Source organism: Epinephelus lanceolatus, chromosome 9 (genome assembly GCF_041903045.1).
Source record: "Epinephelus lanceolatus isolate andai-2023 chromosome 9, ASM4190304v1, whole genome shotgun sequence".
Classification (NCBI taxonomy): domain Eukaryota; kingdom Metazoa; phylum Chordata; class Actinopteri; order Perciformes; family Serranidae; genus Epinephelus; species Epinephelus lanceolatus.
Genome location: NC_135742.1, coordinates 19,293,691 through 19,306,411, shown reverse-complemented (window position 1 = coordinate 19,306,411; position 12,721 = coordinate 19,293,691). Strand labels below are relative to the sequence as shown.

General features: G+C 39.5%; 1 protein-coding gene across 2 annotated transcripts in view; it reads right to left on the bottom strand.

Moving 5' to 3' along the window:
* fancc (FA complementation group C) overlaps positions 1–12,218 on the bottom strand; it is a 40,567-nt gene extending 28,349 nt beyond the window's left edge. The window contains exons 1-4 of one of the 2 annotated variants that reach the window (XM_033619958.2): positions 12,081–12,218; positions 6,857–7,079; positions 1,553–1,640; positions 1,250–1,344 (exon numbers count right to left, since the gene is read on the bottom strand). In XM_033619958.2, the coding sequence (XP_033475849.2) occupies positions 1,250–1,344; positions 1,553–1,640; positions 6,857–7,079; positions 12,081–12,103 (429 nt within the window). In that variant the 5' untranslated portion in view covers positions 12,104–12,218. Of the gene's footprint in view, positions 1–1,249; positions 1,345–1,552; positions 1,641–6,856; positions 7,100–12,080 lie in introns of both variants that reach the window. The other variant, XM_078170650.1, reaches the window with a different exon arrangement.
* Between the last annotated feature and the right edge of the window lie 503 nt (positions 12,219–12,721).

Here is a 12,721-nt window from a genome sequence, read left to right as displayed (position 1 = left end):
TTTTCTTCAGTGTGAGGCGTCAAAAATGTGTCATGTCCGAAAAACTGAGGTAATCTATTAGGACTGGTTTTAAAATACTCTAAAATGGTGCCCAGCCCGATTACGTCCTTTTTTTTAAGTATTTTATGGGAGCCTTCGCTTTTATTCAAAAGATAACAGTAAATATATGACAGGAAATCAGGGTAGAGAAAGACAGGCAATGACATGCCAGTTGACGGCTCAGCACAAAATCAAAAACACAGATTTTTTTCCTGCTTTCTATGGTGCAATTTTTCTATTTAGATTGGTCTGGTGCGCGTTGCTGAGAGTTGGAGATATCTCTTCTCTTGAATATAACTGAATGAGATGGCGCTCAGCTTGTGGTGCTCAAAGCCCCAAAAAATACATACTCCAAAACTCCACAGTAATGTCAGTTTCCAGATATCATGACCTGAATACTCAAGATAATCCACAGACCCTGCTTTGAGCAATTTTTATGTAGGAACTTTTAATCAGACAAGTACAACCGCCAACCATATCACCGCATAGAAGGAAGTGTGCACCTACTCATGGATGAGAAGCTCATAACCTTAGTGGTGCTATGAGCTAGCAGAAGATGCATGCTTCTGTCTCCATGGTGATACAGTTGGTGGGTGTAGGTCTTCAGAAAGAAAATAGTGCCTGCAAGGATGTTGCAGATCATGACTGACACATCAACCCAAAGGGAAATCTGGGTACTGCGGGCCTATTCAAATATAACTTGTATAATATTTTGACTGATACTTAATACTCTGTTGTTTTAAAAACTGGGCCCAGTGTGTGACCCTGACCCGGGGAACCCACTGGTTGTTCTGGTTGTTACTGGGTTGCTAGCATTATATGTTGTTACTCTAATTTGTGTTACTGTAATTGAAGCATTCTCTGGCACAAGAATTTCCTCCGGGATAAATACATTTCTGTTAAACTGAATTGAATTGAATTTCTACCTTGATCCTCCTCGATCCTGAAATCTAACTAAAAGTGCTGAGTTTAAAGACAATCAGTTGAGAAAATGCCCAGTTACAGCATATGCACAGATGAAGTGAATCACAAAGAGACTGATGGTGGCATGTAAAAGCAATCATGCATCATACGTGTGATTGCTTTTACATGCACATCATTTATCATATCCTATGCCTTAAAATAAATGTTAAAAGTAATCAGTATTCAAAGTCTACCCCATTAACTTAAGTCTAAAGTTTTCTATTGACAGAAAAAGTCCAGTCCATACCCGTATCCACTGGTTGGCTTTTCTTTCCACAGCATTGCCAGGATGCTCCGAGTACAGTCCCCACAGGCACTGGAACAACAGCCTTCTGCCTGTAGCTGCAGACAAGACACCACAAATTCCAGCAGGTTTGTTCATCGGTCTCTATATGGATGGTCGATTTGTGGCTTAACGCAACACCCCTTACACAGATTATAAGCATTAAAATGACTCATGCTTGTAAAGACACTATCATTAGTCTGGACATGATCCATCCACTACTCCCCATTACAGATGGAGTTTAAGTTTTTCCAAAGGTGCACTCACCATCAGCGGTGACATAAGGGTTCCAGCAGAGTCGGCCAAGAAACTGGCCTAAGAGCGGCAGCGTCTTCATGGTCTCTGTTGTGGAGTTCTTTGGGACAGAACAGAGACAGACACAAGCAGGAGGACATGGAATTAACAGTCTATGTTTTTTATTTTGAATACTCTTACACCTTTGAGCTGCGTAGCCTGGACTAATAACTTTATTAACCTTATTTCACCCACAAATAACCATTTACGTATCAACTATTCATGTGGTGTTACCTTGAGTTCATGGAGACAATATTTTCTTGCATGCCTCCAGTGAACGAATAATCCAAAAATCACAAACATTGGTAATTAATTGAAGTAAATGGAGACCACAGCAAAACTATCACAACTCTCATACAACTCATAATCCACGTCTCATGCATCCAGTCTTATGCTCATTGCTTCCACAACAGGTGGCATTGCCTCGCCTTCAGCCCTTTCTGACCATTACTAAAAGTTAAACTTATCTATGCTTTTACTTTTAGTCCTGGGAAAAATGTTTTCTTCACACATTCAGGGTAAAATGGCATAAATATTTGATATATAAATGGTCATTTTGTGGGTGAAGTATTCCTTTAAGTGAGTAATATCTTTTTCCATCTGGCCCATAATCAGACTCAAACATGAAAGAAGTGGAACAAATCCAAAAAATAAAACCTAACTCATCATATCACTGTGTTATACATGTTTACACCTCCTCACCTGTTTTATCCATTTAAAGTTACAACCTTGTGCCCCAACACCAAACGTTAGAAGATCACAAGTCTACTTAATGACTGAGAAAATTTAGTTGAAAAGCAAAAACCTCCGCAGGTGCGCAGTACATGACTCATGCATCACCTTTGTTTCCCGTATTCTGGTCGTGTCCTGATTCCGGGCATACATAGATATACGGCACAGAGCAGGGCTCTGGTCGAGGGTGCTATACCTGTAACAGTTTAACTATGTGTGTGTATCTGTGCTTGTTTATCCAGTTCAAACAACAGACCATGTGATTTATTTCACCTCACAGCCAATTAAAACATCCAAAAGGTTTTAAACCAGAGCGAACACTGTATTTAAGAACTCCAATAGCCTTTAATCCAGACTTTCTATAAGTTTCAGTTTTTATTTCATTTTCCCAGATGACCTTCACTTGTAAAAGTTTAAATTTAAGGTTTGGAAAGATTCCAATAATGTGTCAGGGCAGCTCACTGAAGCCAATCGAAAACAAGACATGACTAATAACAGCACAAATAAGCACTGAGTCCAGATAAAAATAAATAAATAAATGAATAAATAAACAAGACTGGATTTAATCACACTTATTGTTACTTAAAACCAACGCCAAACAGAAGGTGATAATCAAAATGTGTTTGGCTGTTTAAGAGGACCAGAACCAATTACTTTGTTGTTTCTAGTTTAAATGATAAATCACAGCATATTTGTCAGAAAATTACTTGACATAATTTGTGCTTCCCCAGGGAGGTAAACCTTCGAGTCAAGTCTGGATGAGGACTTTTAAGCTATTGCTTGATTCAGAATAATTGTTAAAAAAAAACAAAAAAAAAAACATTTAAAAAAAACAAAAACAGGTGTACAACACTGTTTTTGTTCCATCTTATTACTTTTCAGTGTTGAATACATTTGGGGGATTTCCTTGGTTGGAGTCGTTATTTTTACAATACGATGACTGCAGTGGGACACACAGCGAAAGAAAGCAGATCAAAGAGGTGACGTATTACTTAAATTTACAAGCAAGTCTGCACATGTGTGCATGAATCATATTTAAGTGCATTTACATTATTACTTAGTATTCACCCTTTAGTAACAGACTATATCATACATTTCACCTTTCACCATGCATTAAAAAGTAAAGAACAGCTTTGATGCAGGAGAAGCCCACAGAAAGTAATCTCACATAAGCCAGCTGTAACTGAAGCAGTGTGCTGTAGCTCAACCAAAGATGATCTGGCTTACTTTCCTGCCATGAACGCACAGTGTTTGTGGAGTGGAGTGGAGTTTATGGTGTCGGGATCTCGTGTGATCCTAGAACATGGGAAAAACATGGACGCCGATTACAAATATTACCCATAGGTTTTCTGCCCTGCTTCAAAACATTTCCCATCTTTTCCCATGTCTTCCTCTTGTGCTCATCATCCCATCAGCCTCATTGACACTCCTGTCATTTACAGAAAAAATACTGACTTTTAAGAGAAATGACTGGATGTCGATTTAGTCTTAATGGATCCAGAATCAGCCATTAGCAGTACCGCAGAGATAATTATGAGTCAGAAAGAAAAGAGGCCAGGAATAAGGAGGAAAACTGAGTTTCAGAGAAGAAAATAAAATCAATCTTGCTTAATGCACATTTCATCAGCAATAATCAGAGAGCACTACGCAAACATGGAGACACCTGAATGTAGCACTGGATAAAACTAAAAGACATTAAGGTAACTTAAAGCCTATATCTTCAAAAACAGCATTAGACAGACAAGGGGATTAACTTGACTTACTCAAGTGGATGAGATCACCATTAATGGGAAGCAGAGTGGTAATAGGCCATGTAGGGTATCTCTAAATGCGCCCACAACACCACCACTGCTGCCTGGAATACAGCTATCACACTCAGCCATCCTATCAATCCAACAACACATGGTAAACAACGTTGTGTGCGAGTATACGTGATGCAACTAAAAAGGAATGTTCATTTATAATAAGAACTTTACTAATGCTTTGTGACTGCAGGAATGCCTGCAAGAATGAGCGATCACCACGGAAAGTAATTATCACTGAGTACCAGGGCCAAATCAACATCAAAGCCTTGTCAACATTGTCCTTAATTATGAATGGCCTTTGAGACAATGTATCTTGTCTTGAATAGGGACAGACATCTGAGACAGAAGTGACTGATTATGTACGAGCCAGCAAGACAAATGGGACAAATTTATGATGAAGAGAACAGTGAGGAAACACTTCTGTTCCTGACATCACTGAACCACAATCAGAGTAGCCCTAACATTAAATAGCAAAGTTACTATGGTGAGTACACAAATACACACCAGAGTGTACGGTCGAATTCCCCGCACCTTGTGTCCATCTTACCTTGGGCTGCAGGATTTTCTGATCAATTCCTTCGAGTTGTGGTACTGACACACCAGACCCAGCTGCTCTTTATTGCCCTCTCTTATTTTTAATGTTGACTACAGTCATTCTGCTGTTTTTGCTATTGATCAAGGAAAGAAAAGTCGCCGTTGTCATGTTACAGCTTTGTTGTATTAATCTTTACATATTCATTTCAAATTGTATGCCCGAGACGTCAATTTTCCCCCATCGTTTTGAGAATGGTATTGAATATCAATGTTTTTCAAGGTATTGTATCAAAGTTTGAAACTCCAGTTATGTGACAACACTAGACACACATGCAAACACTCTTCAAACTGTTCATCATTTGGGAAATATGCTTACTTGCTTTCTTACCTGGGGTTAAATGAGAAGCTCAATGCTACTCTCATATTTGTCTGTTTAATATGAAGCTGGAGCCAGCAGTGGGTTAGCTTAGCTTAGCATAAAGACTTGAAACAGAAGGAAACAACGAGCCTGGCTTTGTCCAAAGATAACCAAATCTGCCTACCAGCACAAGTTATATCCTCATCAGTTTAATCCTTACAAAAACAGAAGAGTAAAAATGTCAAGTTGTGATTTTATGGGCTGTTATGTGCAGGATCATTTCTTGGCTGGGCCCAGTAACTTTCTGAAAATTCCCCTGATTGCCTGGCAACCTTACAGTGACAATGACAAGACTCCAGGAAGTTATTGCGCCCAGCCAAGAAATAGACTGGCACATAACCCCACCTAAAGCATGGAATAGCCATTTTTACATTTGTGTAGACTAGTCAAGCGAGATATCACATATAAATTAGCGAGCTGTACAGGTTCTGCTGGGCGGATTTGGTTACCTTTGGACTGAGCCAGGCTAGTTGTTTTTCTCTTTTTCATGTCTTGCTAAGCTAAGCTAAGCAGCTCCAGCTTTATACTGAATGGACAATATCAGTCAAACTCTCATTAAAAAAAGCAAATAAGTGTTTCCCAAAACATATCGAACAAAAGTGCAAATATTGAGATTGGAAACTTACTCCACTTTTCCAACCAAGTGTAAACCTGGAAATTAATAATAGCTAGGAGTATTTCTCATCTTAGGGCATAATCCACAGGAAAGTTGTTAAGTCATCAAAGGATGCAAAATGCTGCCAAGAAGCAGGCTATCTTCAGCTGGTCTTTTATGAGCCCAGTGCCAGTAAAAAGGATTTCAGCCCAATTAGGCTATACCATTATTTTTTTCTTTCTTTGTATCCACTCCATCATCCTACATATGCTGACACCTCTGCATGACGTGCGCCCGGAACAATGCGAACAGAGAAGGAGACAGACAGACAAAAATAATAGCCAGTCAATGCTTGATCTATAAAAATATATGGCTGCTTGCCGAAGCGGAGAGGAAGTAGAGAGTAAGATGGACAGAGACACTGAGACTGATTCTAACCATCACCAGAGTGTTACAGTAAAACATATGGACTGTAGAGAATCACAAATGAGAACCTGCGCGAGCACCATGACTGTAAGGCTAACAAGAAAAAGGTTTCTTACGTGAGAAAAAGAATGTATTATGTGAGAGAGAAATGTGAGAGAAATCTGGTTATAAAAAAAGCACAGAGACAGAAAGTGCTAAGGGGCAAGAGCTGGAAGGAGGAGGCAAGGTCATAATAACAGTGGAATCTCACAGTCCTGCACCCCTCCTGTCCTCTGCCCCCTTCCCAAATTTGCTGGACCTGATATGGGGATACATTAGGTTAGCGCCGGAGGTCCCAATGCGGCTATTACCTGACTAACTCAACACCGCAGCACTGCCAGCCAGACATACACAGCCTCTGCACAGCACAGAGCAGCCTCTGTTAGCAGGAGCCTACCAACGCTGGACTTACTGTTCATGCCCTGGCTGTGACGGAGAGCGAGCGTGTGCATGTGTGTAGATGTGCTGGTGTTTGATTTAACTTCAGGTGGCTGTTTGGCCCAACTGATTAACTGATCTAATTTATTTCATTAGGTAAGGTGTGTCAAGACTGTAAAACAGGCCTCTTAGCGGATACGGGCCATTTTATTAGACCTAACAGGCATCTGGGAAATATATATCCAAATCTGTCAAGAGTATAAATCTCAGAGCTTCCTTCGCATTGTGACAAAGTCTACAGAGGAAAATATGTGAAGCCACAAGCTCAGCTTTTCACTACATCTGCTCACCATGTTGTTGATGTGTGTGAGGAGTTGCTGGAGGAAATCCCTCAGTCTGCTCAAGTGCAGGCAGGTGTCTCTCTGAGTGTCTGGGCTGTCGGCCTGGCCCCAAGCCACTGCTTTGTCCAGCCAGATCTGCATCTCCTGGACGTGCAGCAGGGGCTCTGTCGTTTGCTGGAGCTGGATCAGTGGCTGCAGCTGAGACATTCTGCTGCTTGTCCAGGTGAATGTACTTAAGACATAAGCAAGATCCTAAGTGAGACAAAGAACAAGACCAAAAAACACAAATATCTCATCATCTGTCCTTCATCATCACTCTGTGGGGCTGCACATTGTCAACATTTCAGCTGCAATCAGCAGCTCTATAGGTCGCTCTGTTAGTCAGAGGGTCCAAAAAAATTTCCCTACCCTTTGGCAGCCACAGTTTTGGCCCTAGGAGGCTGAAATTTGAAGTGAAGGTCAAGTGTGCGTGTGTGTGCAAGTGTGTGTATGAGTGCCATTTGGCTACGGGGAGAGCGTATAACAAAATTAAAAAATAACAAAAAGGCACTAAACTTCTACACGGATTTACGTTACATTAGTTACATGACCAGACTGTATAGAAAGACACACACAAACACCATTTTGCCACTTGTCCTTTCAGAGCTCCTGACCATAACCAGCTGTTAAAAGGGAGGCATCACTGAACTAGTGACAAGTGCAAGTGTTTGTGAGGTTGTGAGTGAATACATGAATGCGTGGATGCGCATACGTGGTCGCAGCTGTTGCAAATTTACGGTTGTTACATTGTGATCTTGACTTCACATGTAATTTTATTGCATACAATTAGCCTCTTTAGATGTTTTAAAGAAATTCTGGGTTTTCCAAAGTGTTTCACAGGCACCTCACCTAAAACACAGACCACGTTGGCTTAAGGTGTCTTAAGGGATGTTCAGATTCCTTTTTTTCCTTCCCAATACCAATTTGATAGCTGAACTTGCATAGCAGAATTGATCAGATACGACTGGGATAAAAAAATAAATAAATAAAATAACAGCTGTGTACTAGTAATGCTGTATGGGTGGAAATGATTGTTAGCATAGTTTTTTGACATGGCTTATAAGATTGCTGGAGTTGAAATTGGCAACACAAGTGCCACCTCTCAAAACTAAAGCCTTTATATGTTGACTTTTAACTGGTGGGACTTCCAATGTTAAGTTGTTAAGTGTCATCACATTGTTAACACTTTGCTAACAGCTAATATTTTTGCTGTTTTAAATCAGTAGTTGCCAATGGCTGCACAACACAATTTGCTGTGTAGGCTACAGTTTTGGAGCAATGAAAAAGAATTGATTTCTGGGACCTTTTTTTTTGGTGTAAAACTACTTTTAAGTTCATTAATAAATTACATGGTATCGGATGGGTGCATAGCCTTGTGTTCTCACAGATACCCAATCCAGCATTTTAAGCAGTATTGGAGGTATTTCCAACTCTGTAATCAGTATCAGAGCAACTCTAGCTGCCTTGAGGAGTTTTTGACCACAAAAGAAGACTGCAAGTTCAATAATGGATATAAATAATGCAGGATTTTAAAAATTTTTTTTAAAACCAGCAACATTCACGATATAGGAATTACATTCAACACATTTGAGCTAGAGGATATACACAGTATAATTTGGTGCGAAATGCTGAATGCAACAAAAAACCTGCTTGCAAAAATTCCACAATACAAGTTGCAGTCAAAAACAACACCTAAATGACAAAATTCTATTTATGTTATGTGTAAATAATTATTAAAATTAAAGAAACGGTCTAATTTTTTTTAAAAAAATGCAGCCTATGCAATAGCCCTGTATAATAACACATTTCTTTACTGGCAATTTCTTAACGAATCTGCCAACATATATCTTGAAAAACCAACATTAGCCAATAACATCCGCCTACTAATGTAACAGTTGGGTTCTACTTTATAATGTTCATGTGTGGCCCTCATCCCCATTTTCTATTAGAGCAGGAGTGGATAATACAATAATAACTGGAAGTAATAAGTGGAAAATGAATTCAAGCATATTGTGTTAATATGGTGTTGAGTTACCACAATCTAACGATGGACTGAAAGCTCAAGGCAATCAAGCTTTCTCTCTCTCTCTCTCTCTCTCTCTCTCTAACACACACATACAGTACACACACATGCACACATACATGCGCACACACACACACAAAGGCCTACTGAGAAATAAACAGCACATTCTTCACCTTTTATGATGATGGAGAGAAAAACGGGGGGCAGATCACAAGGGTGTGTGTGAGGATGTGTTTTGTGTCTGTATATAGCCTGAGAAAAGTGTGTGTGTGTGTGTGTGTTTGTTGTTTTTTGCCATAATGACAGGTCTGTGTGAGACACCACAGGGTTGTCTTTTATGATCACCTCGTTACACACGATTTGTTTAATGTCTTGCCATCATCTCTGCTGGAAAGCCCCTATGGCTCGCTGATGTGAATATATAAATACTCATTTTCGGGGAGAAAAAAAAGCCCAACCAAATTAGGAACAAACGCCTCTTGTTGACTTGTGTTGGGGGCTCAAGTTTTTAGTAAAGCAGAGGTGGAAAAGAGCCGCATGCCGAAATAACCAAGTAACAGACAGTCACCCACGATCTCTATCACACTCAGACACTTACGTGAATACACAGACATACATACTGTACTTACACAACTTTGTTGGCGCAAATGCATGTCATTTAGGCAAAAATATGTACGTGCATATAAACACTCTCGACGGCAGCTCTGGTGTTGGCTGAACACACTCTGGAGCAGGAACGAGATGTGACTGGTCAAATATTATCTTTGAAGATTTGTTAAACTAAGCTTGTGGACTTTGGGTAAGGGTGAGTTTGCTGTTCCAATTACAAGGTTGTTGACATTATTTCAGTATAATCAAATCAGTTAAACGTCACTTTCTTCGAATTTACTTCTGTGTGTGCTTCAGTATGTTATATTTAAGAACACCTGGATTAAATGAGAGTAATGTAAGGGCTGACTCAATAATAGTCATAACAGTTTTGTTCAACTACTTTGAGGCTAAGTAACTGTATTTCCTCATCATTTTACTCCAACAATGCAGCATTTATCACACACCTACATGCAACAACACATCAGTACACACCTGAATAAATGAGCGGAGAAACATAAACAGTACAGATGCATCTAATACAGGGCACGAAGGGTTATTAAATGGTTAGATGGAAATGATTTGGATCACATGCTTAGGCTTTCCTATAGTTACATCTCAACCCAGCTGAACACCTACTGAAGACTTTGTGTCAATGTGTTGGATGGTGCTCTTGACCATCATCATGAAAACACCAAGTGAAGTAATAAAGAATTGTGTTTCATTCCTCCAGTAGATTTACTGAGACTTAGAGAATCTATGCAAAAGAGCTGTTCTGGTAGCTTGTGATGGCCTTACATCACGTAACCCACTAAATTATTTAAGCTATTTAGTTGTAGATAAATTTCAGCTGCTCATCCCAGCTTCCCAAAGCGTAAGGTGATCAATCCAATCGCCAGAATAGATGTTGGCACTGTACGTTTCTACAACTGTGGATATTTTAAATATGTATGTTTCAAAGGTAGTGTGGATGTGTTCAAGCAATTTTGTGTTGTGACAATGTTGTGGTGAACGTGTGGTTAGGTTTAGGCACTTGGTTATGGTTGGGTTGCTGCTTGGAAGCAAGCAACAGTAAATATCCATTGTTCTTTCAACATGTTGTGATGTTAATGTCCTAACTGGCTAACTAGGGCCTTGAATCTGTCCTGTCGGTCTGCTAGTTTCACTTTTTTAATGGCTGCTTGCTGGCATGTAAAACATATATGGTAGGTGGCTGTTGGCTATAGTCTTTGCGGTGCGTTCAAGTGCAACTTTTTGACTGAGACATAGGCAAAGTGAAGTGACGCAACAGTCAGCCTTTGTCACTACTAGTTGTTTTATTGTTGTCCTCAGACAGTGTCTTCTCTATGGTCAAACAATAGCTCATCAGTTCTTTCCAAGTCTGTAAAGAAGGCACCTCTGTGTTTTTTCCCCCTGGTGCTTTTATCAACAAGGGAAAAAAAGATGATCTGCCATCCTGTAGGATATCTTATTTTTTCGGCATTCTGAAAAATACACAGCTCAGCTGAGAAGTGGATTTTAGCTTTGCAATTAATATATCCAATCTTTTACAAAAGTGAGTAAAGTGTAGATTTCAGTCCACAGTTTGCTCACTTTTGTACAAAGCCAGAAGGAATGCAAAAGACAGTCACGGGAGCCACATTTCACACAGCTATCTGAGGAGTCTGGATAAAATTGATTAATTCTATCTCTAGTGTAGTATATATTTGTCATAATGCTGTTAGTAAGATGTAAGCAATAATGCCAGCATTTTATTCTCGCAACTTGGCTGAGGTGTCGTGCCCAGATTGTTTGTTTATTCAGGTACCTGTCCAAAGATACTTTATAATCATGAAAGACAGAGAAAGGCTGCACAACCAAGTTGCAACCTGATAATGTTTGGCATTTTAACTTGATAAAGTAAAACAATTGATTATCAAAACAATTTGTTGATGAAATTTTCACCAATTGACTAAACAGATACTTGCCTGTTTCAATCCTAACCTTTACGTTTCAAGGGATGTTTTTCTCTAAAACACTAAGATACATAGTGTGAGATACAAACAGTTGATCTAATGTAGATCACCTGAAGCAACCAGAGACTCCAGCCAGAGACTCCTGCATGATCATTGTTATTATTAAACTACCTTTACTGAGCCCACTATCATACATAACCCTCTCAAGACACACCTAGGCTGCATATGAAAACACTAAAACAAAAAAACATGACACACAACATTAACGTGATGCAAAGCCAATTGCTCGTTTCACCTCTCAGTTTCGCCACACACCAACTTACCTTAGCAAAGACTTTGGGATGCAACGACTACAACACACCACAGGATGCCAGTATTTCCTCCACCCTACCGCAGCTACACAGGGTGAAAACCTGTGCCAGCTCAATTTGAAAATACCAGCACTTCAAAATATAACTGCTGTTTTTTAAGGCAGTGTCAAGTTACGTTACGACTCCATGAAAACACCACAAATGAACTGCTTGTCATCCTCTTCTACAACCGTTACTTCGGCTGTTAGCTCGTTAGCAAGTCAATCACTCTACGATCGTATAAATGTTCGCTACAGTGGCTTCTAATGCAGACTTACATGTAAATAAGACGTGTAGCCATCAAACTGAAGTCTTCACAGAGTAGAAGTCAGCTGTATTCATTCATTTTGTGTGTCTTCAGACAACACGACAGGCTTTCCTCCCGCGATGTAAACAAACTGAACTTCCCTCTTCCCTCGGACTTCCGTGTATGGAGGAAGATGATTGGCTGAGAGTCGCGCCACCCTCATTCGTCATTGTGGCAGTGCCCACTGGGAAATTGAGTCTCATAGCTGTAGCAGCAGTACTGGAGGAAATAGAGGTATGCTTAGATTATACATTGGGTACCGATGTTAAAAACGGTTTTCCACAGTGTTTCCTATGACACATGTTCGTCAGAATACAGAATACATTTATTTATTTATTTATTATTTAATTTCCTCATGTATTTCTGCCGCAATATTCTGTGCAATTATTCAACTGTGCAATGTGTAGCTTTCACACTTACAGCTTCAGCACAGAAACAACATATATTTTATGTCTAATATTTTGATATCTTAAGTACTAGTCTTAAACACTGTAGCATAATGCACATTCTACTTTTTTATTTTTTATTTTAATGTGCAGTTTTAATTTAATTTAATTTTATTTTATTTTATTTTACTGCTTTATATTTATGCTTCTATTTCATACATTTATT